Raw genomic sequence first — 21,913 nt, forward strand, 5'->3', positions numbered from 1 at the left:
CATGTCATAATATAGCTGTAATATATGATAGATCTACATCTGTTGCTACATTACAATACATGATTTTTTTTATTAAGCTGTTAGCTTAGCTCTTCTAGTAAACATTTACTGTACATAATTATACAATACTATTCACACTGCGCATGCGCATAATTAAGTTGAGGGTAATTGTAATCATACAGCACATATAATTAATATAATTCCAGATGAAAGATACTTCAGATCTCCTGAAAATCATGAAGGCAGTTTGAGATATTTCGAACCCAAAGGATTTGCTTGGTTTACATGTAAAAAGCAACACAAACCAAACAACAAAATTAAGCGCTGGCCTTCAGCTCACTCTTGGTGCTTCATCGATCTCAAAAAACAAGAGATTTGCTATCGATATAAGCAAGAGTGTAAAGCTCACAACACTGTAGCTCAACCTGGACCAGAATTCACAGAAGAAGCAATCCAAAAGATGGCCAAATGGGTGGTTAATAGATTTTTAATCAAGACTAGGAGGATACGGTACGTTCCGCGAGTTGGCACAAACACCGATAAAACTGAAGGTGGACCGCATGATGAAGGGAGGTGTGGAAAGTGTAAGCGATTGGGAAGGAGTTGCTGTAAGTAGTAACAATGGAGTCTTGACGGTTGCACATTAGTTAGAAGTTTTGTAGTGCACACGCATGCTTCTCATTAATTTGTTATGGCATCGTTTAATTCTAGTATATATAATTATGAAAGCGTGCGCAGAGCACATTACAATATTCTGGCCCACTTTACATAATTTATGCATGGAGCTCATTGTTACGTGTTCACTATTATTAAGCAACAGGTGAACAGTTATTGACAAGATGCTCAGAGCATTCACCCCATGCGTTGACATAATGGACACGCGATTAACTTTTTATCACGTTATGGGGAATGCATGCATGATCGGAATCTAACAGTGTTTTTTTCGCCTTAGAAGATCGCCTAGATCTACACATTTCAACTGTATACCTATTAAATCAACCACAGTTAAAGCAGTCCATGAAAGTGTCAATCTAAGCTCATTTTTTGGGTCCACCACGTCACACTTTGGGATAATAAGGGGAATGGAGCTTCCTGTTATAAGTTTTCCTCCCCCAGACACTAGAGCTATGAACCAATAAATTTTCTCTACTCTATCTAGAGTATCTATCTCCTCCTATTGCTACACCATGCATGATCAGTATTCAGATGCTCCACTGAACATTCAAGGAACTGTATAGACAAGACTCTGCAATCAGGTTTATTTATTGCATTGCTTTTTTTCTGCTAAAAACTTCATTAATCATACAGGTGCATGATCTTACTTGATTGATGCAATAGATATAATGGTGAATAGTGATAGATCTACCTCCGAATACTTTATTACACGGCAAATAAGTAATTATGTAGTCTCACACCAGCCCCGAATGTTTTCTATTGGAACGTTAGGTTGAAAACATGGGTCTGGAGAATTTCCAGTTGTGTTCACACGCCGAATTTCTTGGTGTGTTAATTAACCGCTGCGGTAAATTGGAGGCAATAAGAAGGAAATAAGTTATGCAAAGCAGCCTCTTGTTACACTACTTGCTACGGTTTCCAGCTAGATGCAACTGATAATAATGTTAATAATCTGTAAGACTATCACAGAGAAAAGTTCCATGGGTAGTTGCACAGAAGCAAGAGCTGAGTTGTAGATATTCAAGGATGTCTCCTGCCCCTCTCTATAGTATATATATGAAACCAGCAATCCAAACTCAAATGGTAGTACTGTAAATAAGAGTTGATTTGCGTTTTTTGCCCTGAGAATTGAGTCCATTCTCTATTAAAACATAACTGTCTCAGTCTATATCTTTCCAGTGACTCTAGTAGTTGCTATAGCTTCTCTCCTATTCCTGCATGGTATATATAGCTGATTTAAGAACTGAGGGAGGACTCCTAGAGTTTCTAATTTATTTGCATAACTGTGGTCATCAACTATTTGTGACCACTGTTTACTATTAGCCACAGGAAGTTCTCCAGACCCAGCAAACATTAATTACAAAAAAGCATGAGGTATTTCGAAACTAAAGGATTTGCCTGGTTTATTTGCAAAAGCCACACGACAACAAAGAAAATTTCAAGCGCTGGCCTTCAGCTCACTCTTGGTGCTTCATTGATATAAAAAAAACAAATATGTTTCCGAGATGAAGTTCATAGCACTGCAACTCAACTTGGTCCGGAGTTCACTGAAGAAGCAATCCAGAAGCAATCCAGAAGATGGCCAAATGGGTGGTCAAGGAATTTTTGATAAAGACTCGGAGGATACAGCCGTTCCGCGAGTCAGCGCAGACATGGATAAAACTGAAGGTGGACCACATGATGAAATGAAGGGAGGTGTGGAAAGTGTAAGCGATTGAGAAGGAGTTGCTGTATATAAGTAGTAACAATGGAGTCTTAACAAACTTGTCGGTTGCACATTAGGTGGATTAATTATTAAGTGCACATGCATGCTTCTCATTAATTTGTTATTATGGCATCGTTCCTGTTTACCACTAATTCTAGTTAAATTGGACTCAGACAGCGAAGACCAGTGACATACATTGTATGTCCTGTACGTCCGTATATTCTCGCCCAACTTACAATACGGCTAATGCTAAGTTATAGGTAGTACATGGGCATGAGGTATCTATGTGTTATATATATAGTGTCCCAAATCCCGAGGACTTGCCCATGCAAGGGATAAAGGGACACTATAACCATAGATACCGATAGATAATGCATTCCAAGGAAGGTGGCTAATTTATGAGCAGGAATGCTACGTCAGAGGAGGATAGTAGTGTTAATTAAAATCTGCTTTCGAGGACTTACATTTCAATCGTCTACTCTTTGTTACCTCCACTACAATGATTAGCCAAGGTAACAGTATGCATGGTTTTCTTTAGCTGTACACTCTCATTTCCTGTTTCTAAGCTTATCGTTTTTTAAGTGAACACTTGAATCAGTAGATGCAGGTAGATGATAGAAGTACGTCAGCACAAGGCTCATTCGCACTGCGCGTGCGCATAATTATGCCGGCCTACACTTAATTAATTAAATAAAGCTAAGTCTCTCCTATACATCCCGGCCGACGCTGATGATTCTGTCAACCCACTCCCCCCTTCCATCCCGACAGTTCGCCAGGGTTTCTCTCTCCTTGGCTGCCCCGTCGGGCCCCCCACTTTCTGCGAGGCTACATTTCAAACCCGTGTAGATAAGATCAAACTCTCTTTGAACCTCCTCCACACCCTTGAGGACTCTCAAGCACAAACCACTCTACTACGCTCGTGTCTCGCTCTTCCAAAAGTTGTTTCAGTCCTTCGGGCTTGCCCCCCAAGCCACGTCAACAGTACCGCTCATGATTTCGACTGCTCCATCAGAAAGGCCCTAGAAAGCATCTTGGGCGGGCCTCTATCAGACTGGTCTTGGCAGAAGGCATCCCTCTATGTCACCCAGGGTCTGCCAGTCTGGGCGAGCGGAGGAAGAGGCGATGGAGGCCACTGTTTCGGTCAAGAGGGCCGAGGAGGGAGGGGGACGGCCAAGCAGACCTTCAACCAGAGGAGCAGAGCGAAAAGATGAATCCAAAAAAGCAGCAGGGGCATGAAGTGGGGCACTGCGGAGCCCCAGACCTCCTTTACCACAAGGGATATCCCCCTCCGACAGGGTGCCCTCTCGGCTGCCATCGATAGCTCTGCTTTTGAACGCCTGTTATCTTCAGCTCCCACAACGAGATCGAGAGCTCTGGGCCTCTCAACTGGACTCCCTCACGCCCACGACTGGTTGAATGTGATCCCCTCTCCCTCTCTCGGACTCCACCTCCAGGATCGTGAATTTCGGTCTTGTCTTTGTTACTGGCTTGGGGTCCCATTGCACAACGACCAGTTTACCTGCCCAGAATGTCGCTGTGTTGCTGACCCCTTCGGTGACCACCAGGTGGGCTGCGGGGCAATAGCGACCGTATCAGTCGTCACAACGCCATTAGAGACGTGGTCTTCAAGGCCGCTCAATCTGCCGCTCTGGGCCCCTCCATTGAAACTCCAGGCCTTATTGCAGAGTCTAGTGCTCGCCCTGCGGACGTCCTTCTCCCCAATTGGTCCAACGGCCGTCCAGCCGCTCTCAACGTCCACGTCATCTCTCCTCTCCAGCTCCTCACACTGTCAGTAGCTGCGCATACCCAGGGCCACGCTCTCCAAGTGGGAGTCCAGCGCAAGCTGGCTTCTAACCTTCAGAACTGCCGCAATGCAGGTCTGACGTGTGTCCTTCTTGTCGCTGAAACTCTTGGAGGTCTGGCCGAGGATTTCATCTCGACGATTCAAGTCATCGGCAGATCGATTCGTCTCCGATCAGGTGCCGACCGAGATACGGACACTACTATTAAAACACCTCTTTGGCAGAGTCACTTTGGCTTTGTGGCGGGGCAATGCGTCTATGCTGATTCACAGAGCCCCCACTCTGCCCCCTGCTCTAGATGGTGTAACTTAGTCATTTTTATATCTTAATTTATTTTAATTTATTTTAATCTATTCTGCCCCCACTTTGGCGTCACTCACTTTGTCACTCACTTTGTCATCACATGTTAAAAAAAAAAAAAAAATGCCTCGGTGCGCATGCGCAAGCGAGGTATACGGTAGTGTGTTTGTGTGTGTAGCGATCCCAGGCCGAGTTTTCGCTTTTATAACGGTTAGGCAAACAACTGTTTGCCTAACCGTTATAAAAGCGAAAACTCGGCCTGGGATCGAGGCTAACTGTTTCAGCTGCTCAAGGATCAATGAAGTGCAAGTAAGAGTTTCTATAGGCTTCTAGTCATATTTTCTTGGCTTGGTATTTGTGGATTTGCAAAATAAAGCTTCGTTCTCGAGTTATGCCTAGTTTTGCTTACTTGGAATGCATTGCAGCCTTTTGAAATTTCAGAAGAGTCCGTAGCAAAACTTGTTCACTGAGTGTTGCTACTCTACTTAGTAGTTAGCTCTGCATTAGAACGCTAGCTACAAGAGTGAGAAGAGAGCTGCAAGGCTCTGCTGACGTACTTGCAGCCATTTAGCCTGCTTTCATTATACTATCATGATGAGTTGGGGGGGGGGGGGGGGAAGTAATTGTAATCATACAACACATATATGGTCACTGTTTATCTTAGTTCTTAGTAACAATTAGCTGGTTGCTATGGCCTCTGTAGGTGAAATTAGTGATCATAGTGATCTAGATGAAGTTTGTGATGATCATTATGATGGCTCTGGTGGCTATGATTACAGTAGTGGTGATGGCTCTCCAGACAATGTTGGTGACAATCACGAAGATGATGGCTCTCCAGACAATGATAGTGACAATGATGGTACGCACATGCATTATTGCACAGATCCTATATCAAGTACTCTTATAGGGTTACAATTACAGGCTATTGACTGTCACCTAGATCATATATAGTCTTGTAAATACATTTATGTGCCTGAATCCTGATGTAAAATGCTGATGCAGATGATAACCTTCATGGCTCTGGTAGCTATGATTACAGTAGTGGTGATGGCTCTCCAGACAATAATGGTGACAATCACGAAGATGATGGCTCTCCAGACAATGATGGTACGCACATGCATTATTGCACAGATCCTATATCAAGTACTCTTATAGGGTTACAATTACAGGCTATTGACTGTCACCTAGATCATAATTATGCTATAGTCTTGTAAATACATTTATGTGCCTGAATCCTGATGTAAAATGCCGATGCAGATGATGACTTTCATACTGAACCTAACAACAGACGTTCTAAGTATGCACCCGAGATTTCGCCTGCTGCTATTCGAGCAATAATTCTGAAGGAATTGGTCATACAAAGAGTAAACACAGTTGACATTCCAGAGGACGAAGGAGACTTCACATCTCCCGAAAATCACAAAAACAGCTTGAGATATTATGAATTCAAAGGATTTGCTTGGTTTACATGTAGAGAGCAACACGAACCTGATTCACCAGACATCAAAATTAGGCGCTGGGCTTCAGCTCGCTCTTGGTGCTTCATCGATCTCAAAAAACAAGAGATTTGCTATCGAGATACGCAAGAGTGTAAGGTTGACAACATTGTAGCTCAACCTGGACCAGAGTTTACTGAAGAAGTAATCCAAAAGATGGCCAAATGGGTGGTCAAGGGGTTTCTGCTTAAGACTGGGAGGATACAGCACGTTCCGCGAGATAGCACAGACACAGATAAAACTGAAGGTGGACCACATGATGAAGGGAGGTGTGGAAAGTGTAAGCGATTGGGAAGGAGTTGCTGTAAGTAGTAACAATGGAGTCTTGACAAACTTGTCGGTTGCACATTAGGTGGATTAATTATCTTTCTTTTCCTTAATTATAATATAGTTTTGTAGTGCACATGCTAGCCTCGGTCCCAGGCCGATTTTTTTTAATAGAACGAAGTTGAAAAAAGTTGTTCAAATTAACGTATACATTGTCTGCTTCACAAAAAGGCCCCACTCTCATTGCAGAACAGGCCCAGCTCTTGTCAGAAGGAAGAAACGTCTTTGCCATGGTTTTCAACATGGTATGGCAAGTCTCTTGCTTTCACTCACTGCCCTTTGTGATGAACTACAAACTAGTAGGTACGACCAACACTGCCGGCCCTTGTCGACAGGTGTGTTGTTCTTGCAAATCTCTCTGCTTATTGTTTTTTGGTTCCTAACCACGCCCAGATACAATGAACACCAGCTAGAAACAACTTGGCCTGGAATGCACATGCTTATTTGTTGACATACAGGCTAGAGGTACCAAAGGAAGAATTAGATGATCGCCGAACAGAGATTTTAATTGACCCTGACCCTAATTGAAATGGAATGAAGCAGAGTGCAGTGGTCGTCGTTAGAATTGTACACCGCAGACGACAAGTGCAAAGTAGTCTCATGAATCAGCTGCCCTTATTTTGGGAATGCTTAAACTCTGGTCTCAACAGCAATGTTACTTACACACTGCAAAGCAATGATTCTGTGCTGTTTGATGGTGAAGTATTGACAATTGTCAAGATCGACTCTGATGGCCAGTCTGTAATGATTTTTTTTATAGGAGATTCTGTCAACTGCCCAACAACTTGTTGTTTTGAATGATACAGAGTACGTTAAAGTGAGCAATAATACTGTTCAATCTGTATATGAGGTTATCAAATTTGATGCTGTTGGTTCACAATTGTCTGCCCACCCAAACAAAAATCAACGAAACAAGAACTGTAATCTTTTACTTTATTATTTAGAGTTGACTTACATCGGATGTACACTGCCTAGTCTAATGTTCATGAATCTCTCTGCTGCCATTTTAGCGAATAATCTCTTCATTCTGATTGGAGGACCTGTCACTCAGGCATTCCCGAGCGTACAATTGTGTGCAACTGTGGCTATTAATTTTGTTTGCACTTCTTTTTCTTGGCTCAATTCATGTGGATGTCCATTATGTCATTCCAAATGGCCAAAGGATTTCATCAAGCATGGAAATTAAAGATGGTTGAACAGAAAAGTTCCACAATGGTTGTGTACTTTTTAATTGGATGGGGAACACCTTTTTTGATAGTAGCCATCTCAATAATTGTGAATTTCTCCATAGATAGTAGCCATCTCAAAATCTGGTATTGTATGGTGTTCTGGATGATGGAAAATTAGGAAGTTGCTGGATCAACCATCTCGAATCGGCCATCATTTCGTTTATTGTCCCCCTAATCGTTTCTATGGTCATCAACTTCACCCTTTTTGTGATTGTGACTGTCTTTCTCTGTCATTCGGCTAGGTTTAGTACAAGAATCGCCAACGAGAAAAGTCTTCCATATTTCCGTGTGAATGTTGCTGTGTTCTCAGTGACTGGACTTACCTGGGTATTCGGTTTCGTAGCTCTGTTTGCTGGAACTAATTGGGCATGGTATCCGTTCATCATCTTCAACAGTACTCAAGGTTTTATGATCTTCATTACTTTCATCCTAACTAAGCGAGTCTTAAAGCTCTACTGGAAATTCCTGCTGTGCCGAAACGACACTGTGTCTAAGTCAACAAAACGAACGAATGTACACTCTCCAGCAGGAAATGAAGTTGTTATGGTGAATATGAACACAAATGACATTAATGGTCAAGCTGTAATCAGCTATACTACTACAAAGAGTTTTTAATCTAGTTGCTGTAAAAACTTAACACTTGTTATTAGTTAGTTACTATGGTGTTTGTATGATTAGCTGTTTCCTTTATGTGTGCTTTTGTAAGTTTTGTTCTATTGTTCTATTGTATTAAAGGAGGCCCTGCGTGTCTCTTTAATTTAAAGCTTGTCTATTTATAGCTGTGTGTCAGTTCGTCCATGTGCTTTGTCTTTTGTCTAGCTGTCCAACTGCCGTGCTGATTACTCTAGCCAACAGTTTGCTCATTACTTGTACTTGTAGCTCTACATGTATTGCATGTTGACACATTTTATTGTGCTGCTAAAAGGTGGGAGGGGCTCACAGTTGCAGCATTTTTAATAGGTGTTGCTACTCAATTTACACTTTACTTTCACGAGATACTGCTGAGATCTAGCTATATAGATCAGTAGGTATGGATTGTGACACGGCAGCAACCATCATACAGGCCCATGTCAGACGATACCTAGCTAAGAGGATCTATTTTCAGAAACTGCTGGAGAAATTCCAGAAAGTAAGAGCCAGCTCTAGATCTTGCTCTAGATCTAGCTGTTAAAATTATTGTGTTGAGCTTGTCTGGGATTGGGTTGTTTCCACTTACAGGATGAAACTGTCAGACATGAAAAGGAGCAACAGCAAGTGTCTGAAGGAGAAACACTGGTGATAAGGTGTGGTAGATCATGGGATAAGAAAGAGTACATGTACGTAGTATTTTGTAGGTACAGGCTTCAAATGGAGATTGCTGAATTGGAAACTATTGCTTTAAACAAACGGAGACGAGAGAATGCAATGGCTACTAGGTTAGTAAAAAAGAAATAAGTGCAAAACTATAAATACTGACGTGTCTTAATTTTGCAGAATACAGAGAGCCTGGAGAGAATACAGCAGTACCAACCTCAATTCTGTATCATCTACTCAACACACCACGGATTTGTTGCAATACTCTACTCATTCTAGTTCCTTGGCTATGGCAATGAATGGTAGTCATGTTCCTACATCAACAAGGAATGTTGTACAGGACAATGGAACTCATGCCAGTCAAGTGGGCCAGTCAGGTGAGTATCATAGCTCAGGAATGGCTAATAGAGTGATGCCCAGGAGGCGTGCTTGGGTACCCAGATCAAACAGTTATCAACTGACGTCTAGACTACCACTCACAAAGAATTACATGTCATCTCAGAGCAAGTACAGACTTTGTTTTACGTCAGATCTCTCTGAAAGCTCCGGTGAAGAGCAAGAGCTCAGCACCACCTCTCACTCTAGTGAAGAAGTAAACGGCCATAGAAGCAGGAGTGAAGAAGATTGGCCGGGAATGGATACTCAAAATGATGACTTAGTTATGTCTATGGAAAGGCGTTTGAAAGAATTGGTCTCCACGACGGATGATTTAATTTTCTCTGATGAATTTGATTATGGAAGTTTTCAAAGTAATTCAGAAAGAGATAGCTTATTGGACAGTGCAACGTTAGAAATAGAAGATGTATCATCAAGACGCTCAATTTGCTCATCTCCACTGAGTCATGGATCAGTTGCTAATGATACCAGCTACCAACAACACACACCACATTACCACCATGACCACAGCAATAGTCCACTGCACGCAATGACTGTCCAGGAGCTCAAAGTCTTCTTAAAGCAAATAAAATTGAAAATGAAAGGTACCCACACATACAAGTGCATGTATATGTATACACTTGCAATACTATTTCTACATGTGCATGTACAGCAATTTCCAAAGAGCTTACAGCCTATTTGATCATGAAAGATGAACTGGTTGTTGAAAACAAGTTACTGAACCAAAACATTGCCCACTTGGCAAGGTAGGTAATTTCATCAACAAGCTCGCTGCATTCATGTGATTCTATATAGGAACACACAGAGATTATACCACAGGAGTGTACCTACTTGTTCATAGCCAACAATCATGTGATTCATATAATTTTTATTGTGTTAAATATTCATTTTTTGTAACTGCCTATGACATGAATTTGAACTTAATTATTCCACGTGCACTGATGATGCTGATAAAGAATGTTCCCAAAATCATATAATCGTAATCATGAAGCACATTCTTTAAAGACGGGGTGGGGTGACTTAATAATATTGATTCTCTGAGAATAACAAGTGCTAGTGATAATGGCTTACGATTATGATGCAAGTGGTTATGCAAGTGGATATGCAAGTGGTTATGCAAGTGGTTATGACACTGAGTTTACTGATGGTATGACGTAACATTAAGTTAGTGTTGTAATTATTAGGCCCTTGGCCAGCTTTTTAGCTGATAAATCATGTTATTACCTAATAAATATAATTATGTCAGTGTTTTTCTTGTAGGAGATGATGGAAATAGGTTGGAATATACACCTGAAATTTCCAAAAAGGCCATCCGAGAAATTATCCAAAGGGAAATGGAGAGGCAAAACGTTAAACGTAGTGACATTAGACGGTACCGGCACAAATACCCTTTCGTTAAAGGATTTGCTTGGTTTACTTGTACAGAGTATCACGAAAAGGAAGATGGCATAAAACAGTGGTCTTCAGCACACGCCTGGTGTCGAATTGATCTCAAGAGGAAAAGAATTGGCTATCGATTTTTTCAAGGATGTAAGAAGGATTACTTTAAAGATAGGCCTAAACCTGAATTTACAGAGGAAGCTATCAAGAAAATGGCTAAGTATGCTGTACAATCGTTCAAAATCAGAAATGGTTTAATCAAAAAAGAAACTCTTCCCAGCACAGATACGCTTAGAAATGATGGAGGTCGTCACGATGAAAGGTTATGCGTCATGTGCAGAAAACGGAAAAGACCATGCTGGAAAAAAAGAATTAAAAGCAACTAAAGTTAACCATCGGCATGCTGTATTCATGCGGCTTCTTTTTTTCCCAGTATACATGTACTCTTGGTAATTATAGTATAGCTGTATATAGTGTAAATCTATCAACTCACTGTATATATATATAGTCAGTCTCCTTGTTACTTAGATAGGTAGCAAACGTAGGCATTATGTACATGTCTAATTGCATACCCCTATATACATTATGGTACTAGTTTTGTCACGACTGTTATGTTATGTACAGGCTTCACAATTGACTCAACCAAGTATTGACATAATTATTACACATTACAAGACAGTTGCAACATACAACATGAACAGTGTATTGAAAAGTGCAAGAGATATTCTACATACTATTTCAGTGATGTGTTAGAAATAGGGTGCCATTGGGGCTCTAGTATAATGCCGGATTGCACTGCTCTGTCAGTGTTACAGAAACCAAAAACGTACACACAACCACAAGAAAACAATAAACAGTGACAATCTCTTACTAGTCCTTCTGAAAGATTGCTTAAAAGTTTCTCTAGTGTTGAGACGGAAGAGATGCAGTTGCGCTGTGTGTGTGTGTGTGTGTGTGTGTGTGTGTGTGTGTGTGTGTGTGTGTGTGTGTGTGTGTGTGTGTGTGTGTGTGTGTGTGAAAGAATGGTCAGTGATGGAAGTATACATAGCAGAATGACTAGAGCAATGCTAACTGGCTAGCAGAGAAAGTAAGCCCTAATAGGTACAGTGCATCACAAGCTAGCCTACAGTTGTACAATGCCACGTACACAGCTATGCCTAAGGACAAAAAGCGAAGAGAGGACTCACTAACTATTTTAGTACACGCACACAACACACAAACACTTTACATACCTGTGTTGCAGATAAACGTAGATACGAGTGAGGAGATGGTCGCTGATCCCCGGACTGGATACTTCCACAAGCTCAAACGCTCTCTTCAGCTCGTCTATGGTTGTCGTGTCTGGGGGTGTGGCAGAGGGAGATTCCCCATCTTCATCGGACAACAACTTGATTTTAAACTGTGGAACAAACAACAGTTAAAATGATCAAGCTACACAAGTAACATATGGGAGAACTGAGTAAAGCAAACAGTTTCATAAGCATGGCACTGTTACTATAATAGTACTCACTCGATCAAGGATTGGTTGGATGACAGAATTCACTCTTCCTGATCTGTTATTAGACACCTACAAGTAAAGAGGATAATTAATCAAATTATGGTACCACTCATTAGTACATGTACGTACAGAACATACAACTGCTTCATTACCACTTGGGCTTTACACGTACATTGTACATACATGTACTGCTAACAGAGCAGTCATACAGACTCACCAGTGACTGAGTGGCCTCAGGTGCCGTCTTCATAAGCTGGACATCCTCCTCACTGCTGCTGCTACCTCCCACGTGCTCATACAGGGCGGGGTCTTCTCTCTCTGTCCCCTCCTCTCTCGGCAGTTCCGTTGTGGAGTCCTCCATACTCATGACAGAGTTCCTGGACAGTGCCTCGTCGAGTGCTCGAGTCTCCTCTGATACGGACATCGCACTCATGTGTCTTGCTCCGCCCTCCTTAGCCGTCACTTCTCGGCTTTCTATTGTATCGGTTATGACACTGTCATCTTCGTCTTCACTCTCGCTCTGAGACTCCACCTCCATTTTATCCACTGTAGGTTCACGAGATGGCTCTTGCAATACCGGAGGAGGGGATACCTCAGTTGACTCTTTCGATGCTGGAGGAGGGGGTACCTCAGTTGACTCCTTCGATGCTGGAGGAGGGGGTACCTCAGTTGACTCCAACTCCTCTGTGTGGCCGTTTGACAATCGTGTTGGCGGAAAAGGTACTCTTGGCGTGTCGTCCAATTTTGTCTCAACGTTTGCTAGTCGTTCGACCTCCATGGGTGCTGTGGCAATGGGGGGTGGTTCGGTGACATGATTGACCTGGGGTTCCTCAGAGCTGCCATTTCCCACTATATTTTTGAGGCTTGACCTAACAATTGGCTTTGTCTCCTTGGTTGTCTCAAAGTTCCACTGCATATCTTCTGTGCTTGACTGACTTCCCCTGTGGAATTGAGTATCCGTTGGTTACAGTGTGCATGACTTGACTCAGAGTGAAAAATACAACTAAGTCTGAATGTACATTGTACTGACAAACATCAAAAGGGAGTGCTTAAAGGGGGGCTCTACTAGTGTGTGTGTGTGTGTGTGTGTGTGTGTGTGTGTGTGTGTGTGTGTGTGTGTGTGTGTGTGTGTGTGTGTGTGTGTGTGTGTGTGTGTGTGTGTGTGTGTGTGTGTGTGTGTGTGTGTGTGTGTGTGTGTGTGTGTGTGTGTGTGTGTGTGTGTGTGTGTGTGTGTGTGTGTGTGTGTGTGTGTGTGTGTGTGTGTGTGTGTGTGTGTGTGTGTGTGTGTGTGTGTGTGTGTGTGTGTGTGTGTGTGTGTGTGTGTGTGTGTGTGTGTGTGTGTGTGTGTGTGTGTGTGTGTGTGTGTGTGTGTGTGTGTGTGTGTGTGTGTGTGTGTGTGTGTGTGTGTGTGTGTGTGTGTGTGTGTGTGTGTGTGTGTGTGTGTGTGTGTGTGTGTGTGTGTGTGTGTACATGCTGTATACACATACACATGCACAGCAGCAAAAAGCTGCTCTACTCTAACAATACACTCACCTGCTGTCATTGTCTGAAATCTCGTCCCCACTGTCCCCGCCGTTGGCCTTCCATCTTCGGTGTCTCTCTATAAGGTCCTGGAGAGACGAGGTTTTCTTCGCATTTTTGATGAACCGGTGCTTCAGTAGCTCTCTAGAGTTTGGTCTCTGTAGGGAGGAGTACAGTGTGTGTATATTTGTACTCACAATACACAGTACAACAGGACATGCGTGAAAATAAAGGAGAAAAACAGGCTATACAACTCTAATAGCTACAGAACGCATCTTTCATTGCATTTTCTACACTCAAGCTACGGGCAATAAAAATGTAGGTACAAATGTATGTACTGTGTTGGTCAAGTGTACACTCACATCTTTGGGGTCTTTGTTGAGACAGAGGGCCACAAACTCTTTGAAGGCCTTGGAGTAGCTTCCTTGAAGATCTGGTGGGTTGCTCTTGGGGATTAAGAAGAGTACTCTCATTGGGTGGAGGTCTGCGTGAGGGGGTTCCCCTTGAGCCAGCTCAATGGCTGTGATACCCAGAGACCAAATGTCCGCCTGTATGGGGGATAAAGTGCATGCAGTGTTAGTGTACATGTCTGTGTATAGCGAAGCACACATGCAATACATACAGGCATTTTGTGTAAAGCGTTTGGTTTTTTCACCACTATTTTGGTGTTTGTTTTGAAGTGGGGTTGAACATACCTTTGTGTCATAAGCAGTCTGTGTGATGACCTCAGGGGCCATCCAGAAAGGTGTGCCTACAAATGTTTTTCGCTTGTTGAGTGACTCTGTCAGCTGACCAGCCACTCCGAAGTCAGCCAGCTTCACGCTTCCATTCTCAGAGAGGAGTACATTTGCAGCTACAGAAATGGCAGTATCAAGTTCAGTGTTCACATGCACAGACATGTACATAATGTTAGCACATTATGAGTTGGCACCAAAGCAGGTGACAATTACCTTTGATGTCTCTGTGCAGTTTCCCTTCGCTGTGCAGGTAGTCGAGGCCCTTGAGTATCTCCCTCAGCATGGTGGCTATGTATGGCTCACTGACGTTACCAGCCTTCATCTACAGGGGGAATACAATAATTATGATCTCGATAATTATAGGAAATCATAAGGAGATAGGAAGAATCTGAAAAGCCTGAGGAAGAAATGGCTAAGTTTTTGGATGTGGTAAGTCTAGAGTAGCATCTGTAGTCATGCAGGATACTATTACCAAACTGTACATGTAGGTATGGACGAGGAATTAATTACTGCATGTACTATATACAATATAGTGGGTATATTTCGAGGGTATAAACTTTCGCTGAAATACCATTAGAAAGGATTTAGCGGGTTTAATTTTCTCATGGACTACAGCTTTTTGGCATATGCATGCTGCGTATATTAATATTCGTGGTATGTGCTTATTAATTAGCAAAAACGCAAAAGCTAAATATACCAGCTATACGGTATACGAAAGGGGACTAATATAATAGTCCTGTAACTATAATACTGTACAATACATACCAAGTCCAGAGCAGAGCCTCCACCCACATACTCCATGATGATCCATAGCTTCGTACCCTGTGTATGTGTATGTGAGTGTGTCAAGAGTCAAGATTACAGTAATTAAAACTACCACACACCATGTGTATTTAATGGAGACATCTGTTGACAAATCAGACATTCAGTGGGTACGTATAAACATTGTACTATATAGCTTAGTGCTTAGTGAAAATGGCAGTACAACGTAGGGCACCTCTACCTTGAGATAGGAGCCAAAATATCTGGTCACATGAGGTGAGTCGCACTGAGAGAGCATGTAGATCTCCTGTTGGATATCTTCTATTTCGTCTTCTGCTTCCTCCAGGTCAATGATCTTCATGGCAATCACTTTCCCAGAGCGATTGTCAATCCTACACGATACGAGAGTCAGTCTTATTGACACAACAAATAACTAACACACGAGTCTTGTCAGGAAGCACGCACTTAGAAGGCCGTTGATCATGTCTGGTAATCTACGGATATCGGAACTTACCCTTTAAAGACTTCACCAAAAGATCCCTTTCCTATCTTCTCTTGACGAGTAAATAGAACCTCAGGGTCACATTCTTGACTTGCCATGGGCTGGGAGGAATGTGTGTATGTGTGTTATTCAAAAGAGCATCCTCATTTCCTCAAGACATTATTCATAGGTTACTGTACACAAAGCTAGCCCCCCATTCAAGAGCTTCCCCAGTTCATAATTTGTATTACCACCAACTGAATCCATCAGCTAATTGGCTACAAACAGCTCAATCAATCAAGCCGGTTCAAGAGACACACCGAAATTAACCCACATTAGGCAAATTACTTTATAGATTGTTTGGCAGCTCACATGCGGAATTCAAGCTAGGCAGCAAATATACAGTCCTTGGCAGGGAGACTATGTCAGAGAGGGTACAGTAACTAACAGTAACTAACAGTGCAGTTCACCCACTATAATAACGGTGTGTTTGATGTGGTGGGGGTATACAAGCACACAATGGTATCACACAACAGGATACGCCAATCTCTTATTGTGAATCATTTCTAACATCGAGGTAACACTAACCACACATACTTAAGTGGAGCACTGGTATGTGTATCAGGTGAGCAGGGAAGCATCGCAACAGTGCACTTAGAAATAGGAGAACTAGTATTGTCTCGCACAGAGGACAGATATCGATGCTAAACATTTCTAAATAAACACTTTTTATTTATTGGGTACCAATTTCTCACCATATACAAATTAACGTATAGACCAGCTGTGTTTATGTGTTCAATAATTTCTGTACGTACACATGTACATAGAAAATTTCGGCATAATTTCGACCACATTGGGGGAGTATGCTTTAGTTTCATATAATTATACATTACTGCTAAAAACAGTGTATGACTAGTGACTACAATGCTCCAACAATATGCCAAAGTAGATCTACAGTTTCATACTTTGTAGTCTACAATACACGTACAACAACGCATACCGTGTATAGTATGCCCAACATCCAAACGTCACATACTCAGCTCACACATCTACAACCCCCGAATGTTGTGAGTGCTTGCCCTTGACCCCCCACCTACTCAGCTCACACATCTACGACCCCCGAGTGTTGTGGCCCTTGACCTACCTTTATACATACGTACGTGCGTACCTAAATATCAACTCTGGAGTGCTCATTTATATGTACACCATTCTCACCACACTTGCTACTCAGCCAGAGCATTGTATCAATCCTACACACCACTCACCATCATCATGGCAGTCTTCTAACAAAAGCTTTCAGTGAGGTGGTCACTACTTTATATGTACAGCTTGTACAGTTCTTAACAACTCAGATCAACCTAAATCACACAGATTTCAATACAGCAGTCTTCACAGTTGCTTCACAGAGAAATCAGGGAGTCCTGAAGCTCCTCTTTCAGTATTTGAACCAAAGAAAACAGCTAAGCTGCGCTTGCAAGGCACGGAAGTTTGGCTACTTGATCATTGACTCTGTACACGCCCACTTTTAATAGGACAGAAAAGGGTGTGTTGCTCATCACCCCAATGTTCCAAGTCACGTTCATAACAGTGACATCATCTAAAAGCACATGACGGATGTGACCCGATAAGGGTGGGTCCAAGCGTAATCAATATTTGCACAGCTAGCTCTCATGCAAGTGTCTCTCAACTGCCGTCGCGTCTTCAGTGATTCTATAAAACAGGTCCAGTTTAGGCTAGCTAAGAGATCAGTACTGTGATCTACAATCTAGAAGTAATAGATCGCCCTAGACGTTATCTTCAAATAGACTTACCTGGACACAATATCATCATCTACACAGTGGAGAGGATCTTTATTTATTTGTTAGGTGAGTTGAACCCAAAGCTACCTTACCTACCCGTATGACAGATGCACCTAGATACATGGACACACATGGGTCCTTATGTTTGATCTATATATACACGTCAACCACATGCATATTGAATGAAGGAGTTTAATAGTTGACCCTACATGTACATGTATGCAATGAGCCGTTTAGGCACTAATCTGTGTTTAACCTTGTTCGTCTCGTAGCCAACTTTGTGAGATTACTCAAATTGAGGTTGCTTTTATGTCATTACAGAGCATATTGAATTACTGGTCACCTTTGCCACACAGTAGTTACATTGTAAACTGTATCAGAAGATTCCTAGTATTTAACTCTTTATCTGTGCTGTGTCCTGTGTTTATATCTGAAGTGGTTTACTCGTGTTTATTGATAAAACGTCCCAGTATATCAGTCCCTGTAATGCCTTGCCCTGTTACTAGGTACGCTAGGTGTGTTGAAGTGCGTTAGCGATCCTAGCAACCCTTGTTGTTGCAATCATATCTCCTGAAAGTAAATTTCCAACTTGTTTAGTGCAAGTGCATCGAAATTCAGCCCTAACTATGATTCCGTTCATGCCTTCAATGTGATTCTATTATGTATTGAATGAATGATACGATGTGGTGTAGTATCTTTGTGTTAGTGGGTGTATGTATTCACGAACCTTAAAGAGCCTTGTAGCTGTAAATTGTGTAGCACTTTATTTATACCAGGGCTTACCACAGTTCAATACATTTTGTTGAGTAATGTTAACCTAGAGAATTGGGTGAGTCAAAATGTGTTAGTGGTCTTCTGGTTTTATTGACCTCACTTTTAGGGTCCAGATGGAAAGCCTTAAAGTCTGAGCTCATTTGACTGTGAGTGTATTCATCCTCTTTGTGGTTTATTTTCCACGTTTAGATGAATTTTATTGTTGGTGTGATTTCAATGTGACTGTGTACGTATGTATGTTTGTGCCTGTGTGTTTGTGCCTGTGTGTGTGTGTGTGTGTGTGTGTGTGTGTGTGTGTGTGTGTGTGTGTGTGTGTGTGTGTGTGTGTGTGCCTGTGTGTGTGTGCCTGTGTGTGTGTGCCTGTGTGTGTGTGTGCCTGTGTGTGTGTTGTGTGTGTGTGTTAGTTAGCCTAATCATTCGTCCAAAAAGAAGCCTTTCCTTCATTGTTATCACTTTCTAGCACTCCATTTTAAGCAGTGCCTGTCTTTAGTCCATTAGGGTCAATATTCAGTGTTATACGACTCTAGATCATTGACTGCAAAGTCTTTAATGGGGTGGAGTTATCTGTTCTTAAAATAGTAACAATTGATACTATTTATAGAACACAATAGGAAGTCGTTTGGAAGCAGAGAAATCAACAATGATGCTAGCGTTTTTTCTCGTACATAATTATAATTGCAGAGTAGTTTTACTGCATCATTACAATATATGTACGTGCAGAGCTCTGTTGTTGTTTATGTGTTTTCGATCACCACACCTTGACTTTCATTCACTGTGTTTTACTAAAGGGAATAATCACCTTTGAATACACATTCCCTGCATACCTATGCCGACTGGCCTCCAGCTACCCAGGACCCTAGCTCCCATAAGGATACTCCACTGTAAAGGTAGCCATAACAGGCGCCATAACAGGCTCATGTGTTATTCAATACACCCCCTGTCATAGTGTCCAGAGTATGTCTATTGTGTTGCCTAGGTCACTAAGGGCTACTTTCTGAGTGTGGGTGCTAGCATGAACCTTGGAACCTCCTATGCATATGTATCCAACTGCTTTGCTTTATAGCATATACAGTATCATTAGTTCCCTAAGGGTGACTGGTAGCTAAGGTAGTCTCTTGACTGTACATCGATATCTGAGTACTGTACTGTTAAAGGTACTGTGTGTGTGTGTGTGTGTGTGTGTGTGTGTGTGTGTGTGTGTGTGTGTGTGTGTGTGTGTGTGTGTGTGTGTGTGTGTGTGTGTGTGTGTGTGTGTGTGTGTGTGTGTGTGTGTGTGTGTGTGTGTGTGTGTGTGTGTGTGTGTGTGTGTGTGTGTGTGTGTGTGTGTGTGTGTGTGTGTGTGTGTGTGTGTGTGTGTGTGTGTGTGTGTGTGTGTGTGTGTGTGTGTGTGTGTGTGTGTGTGTGTGTGTGTGTGTGTGTGTGTGTGTGTGTGTGTGTGTGTGTGTGTGTGTGTGTGTGTGTGTGTGTGTGTGTGTGTGTGTGTGTGTGTGTGTGTGTGTGTGTGTGTGTGTGTGTGTGTGTGTGTGTGTGTGTGTGTGTGTGTGTGTGTGTGTGTGTGTGTGTGTGTGTGTGTGTGTGTGTGTGTGTGTGTGTGTGTGTGTGTGTGTGTGTGTGTGTGTGTGGTTGGTTCTCTATAATTGTAACTGTGTATGTATATGTTGCATCAGGAGTTCTGGTTGTATCCATTTTAACTTCAAACATTCTGTTTAATGTTAGTCTGCTTATGTTGTGATGTGTGTGAACTGTTTGGTTTTGTAACCAGCATCAAAAGTAGGCAATGACAACATAAACTGTAGGTATTTGTACCCATAGCTGTTCAGTATTAGCTCATCTTGTGAGGTGACAATTACACTTTCTTGTACCTTGGTTGAGTGATACCACCAAAGGCCATGAGTGTATTCATGCACTCCTGCAAGGGCTTATAGAGGACATGCAACTCGCTATTCTCAAACTTCATCTGTTACTATTTTTAGACATTCCACGTGGGCGGAATGCTTGACTTTTGCACATACTGAATTCTCTGATATAAAGTATGATGAATACATTGGGTAGATAACAGTGAGTTTGCTCTTTATAAGCCCTTGATCCACCTAGATAGGTGGCGGCTATTCAATGCTAGAGCCATAATAATTATTATAATTATGACACATCCTGCTAAGATGGGCTGTATGTGTATTGGAGGACATTTGTGTAATGTGTTTTATTTCTGACCCTGTAGGATGGCAAAGACAGAAAGAGATATAAAGTGTGTGGTGGTTGGAGATGGGTCTGTGGGTAAAACATGTATGCTCATCTCTTACACAACCAACTCCTTCCCTGGAGAGTATGTACCAACCATGTAAGTGCACTCTTTGTGTGCTTCACCATCCTGTTATATATATAGCCATTGTCATTTTGTTCATGCAATCACCTATTATACGCTAGGATTGTGTCATCCACATATGGATATGATAGTATTACTGTCATACATTGTGTTGATTATTGATCCATTCTCTCACTGCAGTTTTGACAACTACACAGCAAATGTGTTTGTAGATGGTCGGCCAATCAGCCTCGGGTTATGGGACACAGCTGGACAAGACGATTACGACAGACTCCGCCCACTCTCGTATCCAGACACGGACGTCTTTCTAATTTGCTTCTCTCTAGTCAATCCCAACTCGTTTTCAAACGTTGCTGACAAATGGGCCCCTGAGATTAGTCATCATGCACCTGGTGTTCCCAAGATCCTGGTGGGGACAAAACTGGATCTTCGTGACAATCCCGGAGAGTTGGATAGATTGAAGTCTCGCAAGCAAGCACCGATCTCAAATTCACAGGGCGATGCTATGAAGAAAAAGATTCAAGCCATAGTGTACAAAGAATGTTCTGCACTTACTCAAGCTGGACTGAAAGACATATTCGATGAGGCGATTAAAGTGGTCTTATTCCCTGCAACACAGGTGAAGAAAAAGTCAGGGTGCAACTTGCTGTGATAGACAAGTAAAATTCAATTGTAATAGTATTCTTTTACGCATACATACACTATATATAGTTTGTTCTGAATAATCAGGACACTTGTTTAGAACCAATTCTTGAGCATGTGAACATTATACAAAATGTGTTTTCATTTTTTAAATAAGTTGTCTCTATTTGTGATGCACTGTCTTTTGAAGTAGAAGCTAATGTATGTGTGCTGCATATATCATTCTGGTTTGTACTGGACACCACACAATATATTTCATGTTAATTGCTTCAACCAAACTTTATTGTCTATAATAGCTTATTTGTATGCAATGATTATTTTGTGTCGAAAAACCATTTTCAGGTGAACGTTTGTGAAATAAAATATTGAGACAGCCAATTACACAATCATGTTTTCACAATTAGATAAATCGGCTAAAAGTTCATTGGTATCTATAAACTGATCACTGCTATCAACAGAGTAGTTTAGAGTGTCCAAATGAGACTTTTCACTAGGTAGTGCCATGGGAGAGTATTTGGGGGGTTTAGCATTAGAATAATTACAGTCCATTTGTGTTCCTGGTGGATTGCTCCTCTTAATTGATTCCTCGTTCACAACATGGGTTCTTTGCCTCTTCTTTATCGGTAGCCTAGATCCTAACTCATTTAGAAAGTCGAGAGTTGTGTCAGGTTCGGTCCAGTTCTCTTTATTCTCGTTCTCGATTGGATCTTGGCATTCCACTGCTCTCATTTTCCTCCTAACACCTTTACTGAAAGCAAATGCTGGTGCTTTGT

At 41.9% G+C, this 21,913-nt stretch overlaps 3 protein-coding genes across 8 annotated transcripts; 2 read left to right on the top strand and 1 right to left on the bottom strand.

Moving 5' to 3' along the window:
- The first annotated feature begins 5,134 nt into the window (after positions 1–5,134).
- LOC135341414 (uncharacterized protein MAL13P1.304-like) lies at positions 5,135–10,159 on the top strand. 6 transcript variants are annotated; one of them, XM_064537958.1, is made up of 9 exons: positions 5,135–5,341; positions 5,485–5,589; positions 5,740–6,640; positions 6,764–8,663; positions 8,753–8,817; positions 8,869–8,949; positions 9,008–9,807; positions 9,876–9,969; positions 10,019–10,159. In XM_064537958.1, exons 4-9 carry the CDS (start codon positions 8,565–8,567, stop codon positions 10,062–10,064), a joined length of 1,185 nt encoding a protein of 394 aa, XP_064394028.1. In that variant the 5' UTR covers positions 5,135–5,341; positions 5,485–5,589; positions 5,740–6,640; positions 6,764–8,564; the 3' UTR covers positions 10,065–10,159. The 6 variants fall into 6 exon arrangements, with proteins under 6 accessions (XP_064394028.1, XP_064394029.1, XP_064394030.1 ...); XM_064537959.1 differs by having other exon boundaries at positions 5,740–6,282; positions 6,495–8,663; XM_064537960.1 differs by having other exon boundaries at positions 5,740–6,282; positions 6,500–8,663.
- Positions 10,160–11,245: 1,086 nt separating this feature from the next.
- LOC135341413 (serine/threonine-protein kinase 26-like) lies at positions 11,246–17,141 on the bottom strand. The gene is made up of 12 exons (XM_064537957.1): positions 16,868–17,141; positions 15,636–15,724; positions 15,363–15,513; positions 15,125–15,181; positions 14,573–14,681; positions 14,318–14,475; positions 13,985–14,170; positions 13,635–13,780; positions 12,319–13,042; positions 12,114–12,170; positions 11,836–12,002; positions 11,246–11,537 (listed from the first exon to the last, which is right to left on the bottom strand). Exons 1-12 carry the CDS (start codon positions 16,874–16,876, stop codon positions 11,507–11,509), a joined length of 1,884 nt encoding a protein of 627 aa, XP_064394027.1. The 5' UTR covers positions 16,877–17,141; the 3' UTR covers positions 11,246–11,506.
- A 91-nt stretch (positions 17,142–17,232) lies between these two features.
- On the top strand, positions 17,233–21,518 carry LOC135341416 (ras-related protein Rac1-like). Its single transcript, XM_064537965.1, has 3 exons — positions 17,233–17,467; positions 20,394–20,513; positions 20,679–21,518. Exons 2-3 carry the CDS (start codon positions 20,395–20,397, stop codon positions 21,148–21,150), a joined length of 591 nt encoding a protein of 196 aa, XP_064394035.1. The 5' UTR covers positions 17,233–17,467; position 20,394; the 3' UTR covers positions 21,151–21,518.
- Positions 21,519–21,913: the final 395 nt, after the last annotated feature.

Source organism: Halichondria panicea, chromosome 9, assembly GCF_963675165.1.
Source record: "Halichondria panicea chromosome 9, odHalPani1.1, whole genome shotgun sequence".
Taxonomy (NCBI): Eukaryota; Metazoa; Porifera; class Demospongiae; order Suberitida; family Halichondriidae; genus Halichondria; species Halichondria panicea.